The sequence below is a fragment of the Triticum aestivum genome, chromosome 3B, assembly GCF_018294505.1.
Source record: "Triticum aestivum cultivar Chinese Spring chromosome 3B, IWGSC CS RefSeq v2.1, whole genome shotgun sequence".
Taxonomy (NCBI): Eukaryota; Viridiplantae; Streptophyta; class Magnoliopsida; order Poales; family Poaceae; genus Triticum; species Triticum aestivum.
The window spans coordinates 791,472,762-791,483,236 of record NC_057801.1 but is presented as its reverse complement, the minus strand read 5'-3'; the positions used below and the strand labels follow the sequence as shown (position 1 = coordinate 791,483,236).

The 10,475-nt window shown below is 45.1% G+C and overlaps 1 protein-coding gene across 2 annotated transcripts; it reads right to left on the bottom strand.

The window, feature by feature from the left end:
* Window positions 1-8,786: 8,786 nt before the first annotated feature.
* On the bottom strand, window positions 8,787-9,821 carry LOC123066602 (uncharacterized). Of its 2 annotated transcripts, none has more exons than XM_044489652.1 (2): window positions 9,222-9,821; window positions 8,787-8,984 (listed from the first exon to the last, which is right to left on the bottom strand). In XM_044489652.1, the coding sequence occupies exons 1-2, from the start codon at window positions 9,649-9,651 to the stop codon at window positions 8,806-8,808; spliced, it is 609 nt and encodes a 202-aa protein (XP_044345587.1). In that variant the 5' UTR covers window positions 9,652-9,821; the 3' UTR covers window positions 8,787-8,805. The 2 variants fall into 2 exon arrangements, with proteins under 2 accessions (XP_044345587.1, XP_044345589.1); XM_044489654.1 differs by having other exon boundaries at window positions 8,810-9,121; window positions 9,222-9,651.
* Between the last annotated feature and the right edge of the window lie 654 nt (window positions 9,822-10,475).

Sequence of the window (10,475 nt, the reverse complement as noted above, 5' to 3'; positions counted from 1 at the left end):
CGGATGATAAATTGGCAATTACTTTATAATTTCTGATTTTTTTCACATTTTTAGATTCCTATTTCACTGGGCATTAACCTAATTCAAATATATCTTCAAAGTACTTTAAATCTGGCTCGACATTTCGGTATTAAAAATAGTTTGGAACCCACACAAATATGCGAAATTGGCCCTGGCCAACCAAAAAAAATGACTGCAATAAATTGCGTAAGAAGTTGCCATAAGCTATATATAAATTATTAAAAAAAAGAGGGACTGGTCTGACTTGTGGGTCTGTTTAGTTGACGCGTATGCAAGATTTTTTTAGTTATTATATACTACGTCAACAAACGATTCTAGCAGACGTAACCGTTGGATGTCAATCCAACGGCCGTCGTGTTTCTTCAATCTCTGATCTTCTTGCTCCAGCCGCCAAAGCAGCGCTGCCGGGACCGCCTGCTCCCGCCTCCCGTGGCCGGCTGTGCTGCCGCGCAGGCCTCAGCACCCCCTACTACTCCCATCGCTGGCCAGGGCATCCCTCTACTCACCCACACCCCCTGTTATTCTGCGGCGACGGCAGCCTCACACCGCAGCCGAACCGGTGAACCCTCGTACTCCTCTCCGCGCGGGCTTCCACTGCCGCGTTTCCCCCGGCTCCGCGTCGTCCCCTTCCTAGGCCTTGTCGTCGTCCACTGCCGTGGTGCTCTCGACGCGGCGTGGTCAATGTGGTCAACAACCGACTTCCATCGAAAGAGTACTATATGTGGAGAGGCTGACAGCTGGGTCCACGGCAGCTGCAAGGAAGTGCCTCCTTATTACGCGGAAAATAATTATTCCTCCACCTGACATCGGGGACCCACTGGACGGGCCGCCAGTATTTTGCAAAAAAAAACGTTTCCCCCTGACAGCTGGGACCAACAGGTCTAGCCACCGTATTTTGCTAAGAAAATGGTCCCCCCGCTGTCAGCTCGGACCCAACGGAAGTGCCTCCTTATTACGCACAAAAAAATGAATACCCCCCTGCCAGCTGGGACCAACCTTGGTGGGAGGCTGACTTGTGGGCCTACTAACTTGACTGGGGCGGAGGCCTTTGTCAACTTTAGTCAATATATGAGTGATTCTAGCTCCGGTGACCGTACGATGTCCATCCAACGGCCGTAGTGCTTCTTCAACCTCTGGTCTTCTTGCTCCAGCCGCCCAAAGCAGCGTCGGTCGTGTCGCCTGCTCCTGCCGCCCGTGGCCAGCTGTGATGCCGCGGAGGCCTTACCGCTCCCTACTACTTCCACCGCTGCCAGACCATCCCTCTATGCACCCACACCCCCTGTTATTCTACGGCGATGACAGCCTCACACCGCAGTCGAACGAGTGAACCCTCATACTCCTCTACGCGTGGGCATCCACTGCCGCGTCTTTCCCGGCTCCGCATCGTCCCCTTCCTAGGACTCGCCGTCGTCCACCGCCCTGGTGCTCTCGGCGCGGCGTGGTCAACGTGGTCAAGGAATGGCTTCCATCGGACGTGGACTGTACATGGAGAGGCTGACAGCTGGGTCCATGGCCGCAGCAAGGAAGTGCCTCCTTATTACGCGCAAAATAATTATTTCCCCACCTGACAGCGGGGACCCACCGGACGGGCCACCGTATTTCGTGAAAAAAATGTTTCCCCCCTGTCTGCTGGGACCCACCAGCTACATCTTCGCACGCAAGGAAGTGCGTCCAAAAAAAATGATTCGCCCCCTGACTGCTGGGACCCACCAGCTACATCTTCACACGCAAGGAAGTGCGTCCGGGCAAAAAAAACCAAAACGATTCGCCCCCCTAACTGCTGGGACCCACCAACTACATCTTCACAGGCAAGGAAGTGCCTGACAGTCGGGACCCACCTGGTCAAAGCGCACATACCGTTGTCATTTTGGTCGCGAACGTGTACGTACATACTGGTCGATGTAGAGGCGCGCACGTGTCATAGTAGAGGCGCGCACGTAGCATGTACACGTACGTACAACGGCAAGGGTGCAAGAAAGAAAATACGGCCACGTACGTACATACGGGCAGGGTCTGGAATGCCTACTCGCGTATACGTACATGGCTGGGTCGGAACGGAGAAACAGCATCGTCGTCGTGTTCATGGGGAGGCAACGAAATGTGTCGTGTTCATCGGGAGGCAACGGAACGTGTGGGAGCCAATCGGCTGGGTTGGAACGGAATGCGTGGTCGTGTTCATCGGAAGGGCTTGGACGGAACATGCGATGGAAACAAGGCCTGGCGTACCGCACAACGGAGGAAACGGCCTTGTGTTTGACCGGCCACGTTCGAAACGGGGTCCTGTTGATTGGGAGGGGTCTGGCATACCACAAAACGGAGGAAACGTATCTCCTACGGTCGAAACGAGGGTCCTGTTGATCGGGAGGGGTGTGGCGTACCGCAAAACGGACGAAACAGACTTCTGTTGGAGCGCTATGGTCGAAATGGGGGTCCTGTTGATCGGGAGGGGTGTGGCGTACCGCAAAACGGACGAAACGGACCTCCTACGGTCGAAACGGGGGTCATGTTCATCGGGAGGGGTGTGGCGTACCGCAAAACGGGACTCCACGGGATACTGTTCATCTCAACCGTCGACCTCCTCCAGCCTCCACGGGCTACCGTCGACCTCCTTCAGCCTCCACGGGCTCCTGTTCATCCAGCCTCCACCGCGCGCTACTCCACCGGCTACTGTTCAACCACCCCTCCACGGGCACCCCTCCACCGTCTACTGTTCATCCAGCCCTTCACACCACGGGGTCCTGTTCAACCACCCCTCCACGGCCACCCCTCCACCGTCTACTGTTCATCCAGCCGTCCACACCACGGGTTCCTGTTCATCCAGAGGCAACGCCACCGCTCACTGTTCATCCAACCCCCCCCCCCCCCCCCCCCCCCCGCAACGCTCACTGTTCATCCAATCGATCGGCTTCAGTTAGCAGCAGTAGCGAAGGAATCACTCCATCGGGTTCAGTTAACTACCATCGATCGATCGCTCGGGTTCAGTTAACTGCAGTGCAATCGCTCGGGTTCAGTTAGAGCCCAATGCCTCGCTCTGCTTCAGTTAGAGCCAACGCCTCGCACACATGCGCGTACGTACGAGAGAAACACGCATGGCTCCACCCCCGACCTCCCACCGTAACCGGCAACTCCTCGAAATTTTCCTCCCCCTCGCTTCTACCACGGTTTTTTCCGTCATGGACGGCCCAAAGAATGTCATGCAGCTGCGTCTCCGGCCCGCCCAGGACGAAAAGCCCATTTTCTGTCATGATTTTTTGTCATAGAAGTAGGTGCCCACCACATCTATGATGATACGGGGTTTTGTCACAATTATCGTCATAGAAGTGTCATATGTATGACAAAAAAAATTGTTCAGCCCAAAATGTGACGGATGTGTATTTTTTTTGTTGTGAAAGGAGGCGACCACGAGGGTGCCCGGTGCACCCCCTACAGGTGGGCGCGCCCCCCACCCTCGTGGGCCCCTCGAGCATCCACCGACCTACTTCTTCCTCCTATATATACCCACGTACCCTGAAAACATCAGAAGCGACCACAAAAAACTATTTCCACCGCCGTAACCTTCTGTATCCACGAGATCCCATCTTGAAGCCTTCGCCGGCACTCCGCCGGAGGGGGAATCAACCACGGAGGGCCTCTACATCATCTCCAAGGCCCTTCCGATGAGTTGTGAGTAGTTTACCACATACCTTCGGGTCCATAGTTATTAGCTAGATGGCTTCTTCTATCTCTTTGAATCTCAATACAAAGTTCTCTTCGATCTTCTTGGAGATCTAGTCGATGTAACTCTTTTTGCGATGTGTTTGTCGAGATCCGATGAATTATGGGTTTATGATCAAGTTTATCTATGAGAAATATTTGAATCTCCTCTGAATTCTTTTATGTGTGATTAAGTTATCTTTGCAAGTCTCTTCGAATTATCAGTTTGGTTTGGCCTACTAGATTGATCTTTCTTGCAATAGGAGAAGTGCTTAGCTTTGGGTTCAATCTTGCGGTGTTCTTTCCCAGTGACAGCAGGGGCCGCAAGGCACGTATTGTATTGTTGCCATCAAGGATAAAAAGATGGGGTTTATATCATATTGCATGTGTTTATCCCTCTACATCATGTCATCTTTCTTAATGTGTTACTCTGTTCTTTATGAACTTAATACTCTAGATGCATGCTGGATAGCGGTTGATGTGTGGAGTAATAGTAGTAGATGCAGGCAGGAGTCGGTCTACTTGTCACGGACGTGATGCCTATATATACATGATCATACCTAGATAATCTCATAATTATTCGCTTTTCTATCAATTGCTCGACAGTAATTTGTTCACCCACTGTAATACTTATGCTATCTTGAGATAAGCCACTAGTGAAATCTATAGCCCCCGGGTCTATCTTTTATCACATAAGTTTTCAATCTACTTTTATTTGCATCTTTTACTTTTCCAATCTATATCATAAAAATACCAAAAATATTTATCTTATCATACTATCTCTATCAGATCTCACTTTGGCAAGTGGTCGTGAAGGGATTGACAACCCTTTTACTGCGTTGGTTGCGAGTTCTTGTTTGTTTGTGTAGGTGCGTGGGACTTTTAAGGAGCCTCCAACTGGATTGATACCTTGGTTCTCAAAAACTGAGGGAAATACTTATGCTACTTTGCTGCATCACCCTTTCCTCTTCAGAAAACCAACGCAAGCTCAAGACGTAGCAGGCGGCGGGGAAGACGAGGAGTGGGAATATCGTCGTCTCGCTTCTCCACCGGGAGTGGAGGGCTTGATGGAGGAAGAATGTGCGCACGGCTGCTGCTGGGATTCGAGCTCCACCGTGCACCAGTCACTCGCGTGTTCCTGTCGTGCCTTCTTGTCAGCTCCTGCCCTGGGAATGGCGGGGGCGGGCCGGCGGATGTCCCTAGTGTGGTTCGACCTCCAAGGTGGACGCCGACGTGGGACGAAGTTAGTTGACCGGGGTCAGGGCGTCGCAGCGGCCACCAACCACTTCAAGCCCCGCGACCTTCGGGCGCTCGATGCGGTCTTCAGGAAGGCATGTCTGCTGTGTGCTCCTCCGGACCGACACCATGAAGCTGAAGTCAAGGCCTCGTTCCTATGCTCCTCATGTGTTTTGATTTTCGTCCCCAAATTGGTTTGTTGTGTGTTCGTGCATACGACAGCAGGGCGATGATCTTTGTTGTATCAATCATCTGACTACAGTTTTTCACTCTGTAAATTTTGATATTGGTTTTGATTTTGTTATAGCTAATCTGTAGTTGCCATAGGCATTTCCAGTATGCACACAGTGATGTCAAGTTTTGATATGCGCCCCCACTGTATTTTTTGCCATGCTTTTTGATTAGGAAGAATATGTTTTTGCCATGCCAATTTCATACAGTTTGCCATCTCTACTAAGCAGATACGTTATGGTTAACATCTTTAAATTCGTTAGAGGTGTCATGGCAATTTTGAACTCACAGTTAACATGATAATTTTCAATCTGTAGGTTTGGGTTTAGCATAGGTGCAATCTGTAGTTGCCCCGGAGCAAATCTTATTTATGCAACTGATGGTAAGTGGATATGAAACAGAGCAAATTATAACCCACAGACATGGAAAATTTACATTACATATACTATCTTTTTGTTGTGTTGTCATGGCAAATTAATTTTCCATTAGTTTAGTTGATTTTTTTCATGTAAACTTAGAGTTATTTTTCCATGGCAACTTTAGTTGTGTTGCCACCGCAAAACTTAAACATGCATTTTTTTATACGACATGTTTACGGTGTGTTTTTGCCATGAAAACTGAAAATGTACTTTTGCCATGGCAATTTAAGATGAGTTTTTTGCCATGGCAAATTTAATATGTGTTTCCATGGAAAGTTTGGAGTTTTTTCACACTTCATTCAACACTTGCCGTGGAACTTTAAAATGTGTTGACATGGCAAGTTTAGTTGTTCTTTTACGGTGTGCTTTCACATGGAAACTAAAATGTATTTTTCTGCAAACAGCAATTTAAGATGTGTTTTTTTCTCATGGCAACTTTACCATGTTGGCAATATTACATATTGGGCCATGAAAATTTTAAATCATTTTCATGTTTATTTTTTTCACAAACGTGGAAAATTTGTTTTATGGACCATGGCAAACTTAATTTGTTGACCATGGCAAGTTTAATTCACTTACAATGGCAAATTTCTTTTTCTCGTATGATGAAAAAAATTACCTGTTTATTGCCATGGCAACTTTTATAGTGTCTCTTTTGTTTCATTTACCATGTCGATTTTTTTGTTGTGCTGCCATGGCAAATTAATTTTCCATTACTTTAGTTAATGTTTTGCCATGGCAACTTTAGTTAAAGTTTTTTTACTTTTTAATTACATGGCAATTTTTTACTTGTTCATTTGCCATGGCAAATTTACTTATATCACCATGGCAAAATTTTGACTTTTATGCCATGGAAAATTTTTTATTTTTATTTTTGTCATGGCATTTTTAACTTTTATGTACCATGGTAAATTTACTTTTTAATGCCATGGCAATTTTTTCCTTTTATTTTGGCATGGCAAATTTTAGTTTTATCATTTGCCATGGCAAATTTACCTTCTTCGACATTGCAATTTTTTTACCTATATCACCATGGAGAAATTTATATTGTTTACTACCACGACAAAACATTCAGACCATGGCAAATTCATTTTACTCTTTTCCAACAATAGCATAAAATTACTTTTTTGGGGGCCATGGCAATTTTTAGCTGATAAAGCTTGGAAAAATGTTTTTCTTATCTGTCATGAAACTAAATTTCAATTTATGAACTTTTCATGGTCAATACAAGTAAATTTACCATCGTAAGTATGATAGATTGCCATGGTCAGCGCAATAAAATTTCCATGTGATCTTTAATGAATTTGTTTCTTACTTAATCATGACAAATTTAGTTTAGATCATGGCAACTACATCGACATGACAAATTTTCTAATTAGACCATGGCAATTTTATAAATTAGACCATGGCAAAAAAGATTCAATAGGATCATGGCAAAAGTGGTTCGATAGGATCATTTCACATTTTATGAATTTTGTTCCGATGGCATTTCATTCCAATTTTTGCAATGAAGTGTTTTTTTAGCATCGTGGCAATTTTGTATACATTTTTGCCATCATGACAATTTACACACAATTCGCATTAACCTGTTTTTTTCTTTGCATCATGGCAAGTAATCTGTGTGCATCACGACAATTTTTAGACCATTTTGTTGCCATGATGTGTTTTTTGCATAATGCAAGTAGTGTGTGCGTGTGTGTGCGCGCTTTTGTTTTGTTTTTGGGCTTGTTTTTTGCAACAGTAGGCAAGTGGGCTTTGCCTGGGCCTTCTTTGATTTTGGGCTTACTGGTTCGGCGCGGGTGTTGCTTCGATCTTTTGCCTGACTCGTTTGATCTGGTGAAGGAAACGTTCGGTGTGGGCTCCTTCCTAGCCCGAACGCTTTTCGTTCGGTTTGATCGATGGATTACAACGAACGAGTCGTTCGGTCAGGGAGCCTCCCAGACCGAACGTCGGGAGCGCCTACTCGGCGGAGTCCTCCTGTTCGGCGCCTTAAGCGCCCGAACAGCTCCCTGGCGCACACGGCCGCACCTTGGTGGGCCGGCCCATGAAGGCAGATGGCAGCGAATGTATAACGCCAAAAAACGAAAATAGTGTATTTCCCTGGTTTCGAACTTAGGTCGTTGCGTCCTACACCAAGTTAAGCTAGCCACTAGAACCAATGGACATTTGTGACAGTTACCAGCGACAAGTATAAATGAACAGCGTGCCGGCGCTATTTATTAGCAGAATACTGTCCATTACTTTGAAAAAAATCATGAATTTGAAAGCGTTCATTATTTTTGAAGAAGAGTTCAGAAACTCAAAAATCGTTCATTGATTTTGACAAAAGTTCATGAAAAAAGTTCATCAATATTGACAAACCATCCAATTTGAAGAAAAGTTCATCAATGTGGGAAAACTTAACCGGATTTGAAAAAAAAATCATCGGATTTGAAAAGGGTTCAGCAGATTTGAAAAAAGTTCATCAAAGTTAAATAAAAAGTTCATCGAATTTTAAAAAAGTTCATCAAATTCGAAAAAAGTTCATCAAATTCAAAAAAAAGTTCATCGGATTTCAAAAAAGTTCAACAAATTTGAATAAATTTCATCAAATTTAGAAAAAGTTCATCAAATTTGAAAAAAGTTCATCGAATCTGAAAACAAAACTTCCTCCATTTTCTGACACGTAGAAAAAAAGTTCATCGATTTTTAAAAAAGTTCATCAAATTTGAAAGAAAAGTTCACCAAATTATTAGAAAGTTTGTCGAACTAGGAAGAAGATATAAGAAGAAAAATGAAAAACGAAAAAAGAAAAAAAGGAAAAAGGAAAAAGAAAAAAGAAAGAAGAAAAAGAAAAAGAAAAGTTCACCAAATTATATGCAAAAGAGTTAACTTATCACGTGGGGTTTCTTGGCGGTGTGGTTAGTGCGTTGTACTATAAACCAGGACGTCGTCTGCTCGAGTCACCGCAGGCGCGCTTTTTTGCGTTTCCAAAAACAGAGAAAGGAAAAGGCAGAAGGGCCGGCCCAGCGCAAAGGGTGGGTATGCGCCCGATTGCGGAAACGCCTGTAGCGGGCGCTTAAGGCGCCGAATAGGGTTTGCCTATGTTAGGAATTAATTAATTAGGTTAATTAACTATTAATCACTGCTATGTCGGTGCCATTTTTGGCAACTGCCTCCTTTTGTAACCGCCTTGTAAACTGGGTATAAATACCCCAATCTTCAATCAATAGAATAACTGTTCATTCATATATCTGTTTTCCATTCGCTCCTCTCTCTCGATTCTCTCTAACACGTTATCAGCACTTTTGCTCTCCGCTGAGAAATGGCCACAGGAGAAGAGAAGAATGCCGCCGATTCGATTAGCCATATTCCCGTCCACAGCAGTAATCAATGGACATGCTTCTGTAAAAGAGGAAAACTGGATCAGGACATTCTTCAATTTGTTTTTGTCTTCTTGCAATCAATCAAAAATCTAATAACAAATTCTGTTTTGCAAATCGCTTCATCCGGCGTATGCTCGTGGTGAGATGGATTGATCGCTACTCAAACGAAAATAGGAAGAAATTCTCAATCAAGAAGAATAGAAGAATCTGCATCAAGAACAAGAGAAAAGAAGGGAAGAAGCCCCAGCGAGCGTACCTCGGCGTTTGGCGACGACGGCGTCCTCCACCTCTCGGGTGCAGCATTCGACGCGGCGCTCCTCCCTCAGGCGGAGCACGACCACGGCGCGGCATACCCTCCAGTACAGGCGGCGTGTCCTCGGGGTAACCAATGGCCGGCGCCTAGAACGGCGATCTCCACCGCGGCGGCACCGGTAGCACGACCAGCCCACGACACTACAGCAACGTCGACGCAGCGGCCGAGGACGCAGCGACGCCAGGCAGCGCCCTCTGGCGCGCGGCGTTGGACGAGCAAGCCCTCCGGCGCCACCCGCCCACCCCCGGTCTCTCTTTCTCCCGGTTACACTGGTACGCAGCGGCGGTGCCGGTGCTATATGTGCATACCGAACAAATCGATTGATTCCAGATGCATTGAGGATGACGATAGGAAACCTTATCTCTTCGGCCATTTGAGACTAAGCCCTTCTAGTTTCTTTTATTGGCAGACAAGTCATCAGACTTAATACTACATGAACATAAGTCATCAGGCTTACTGTTTTAGATTTTGGTTAATACCGTAGTATATCATATCGGTTGAGTCCCAAGGCATTGAGCTATGTTGATGGATGGGTCGATCATTACATCTGCAATGGACCCCAATATACTAGTGCTATTCTTTACAATAAGTGCAACAACTATGTTTTGCAATTGATTTTTTCTCTCTTGCAAATCATGATGTAAATTCAAAACAAGGATTATACTTAATATGACTACACCATATTATATTTTGGAATCACAAGGTATTGATGGCATCTACTGCGTAATTTGCAGATTATCCATCAGTACTGTGAGGTCTACATCTTGTCATTTTGATAAGATGACTACCTTCGAAGTGATCTTCCAAATATTAATATTATATGTGACTACCTCAATATATCATAAGGTAATACTGGCATCTACTGCAAATTTTGCAGACTATCCACTATTACTGCAAGGTCTACATCATGTCATTTTGACAGATGACTACCTTCAAAGTGATTTCATACATTTTGCATAACATAAGGTAATAGAATTATGAACATCTACTAACAAAAGTCAGACTATGTTTTTCTATTACTGCGAGATCTACACCGCATCCGGTGACTATCTTCAAAGTGTTATTCTATATAAATGAAGGTCTACACATATGAGTGTATAGCATCAGCTATCATAAAAAAAAATTGCTCCTCTGAAGCAATTGTTGTTGTTCACTAAAAAAAGATATTTACTCTCATAATAAAAGGTATTCATGCAT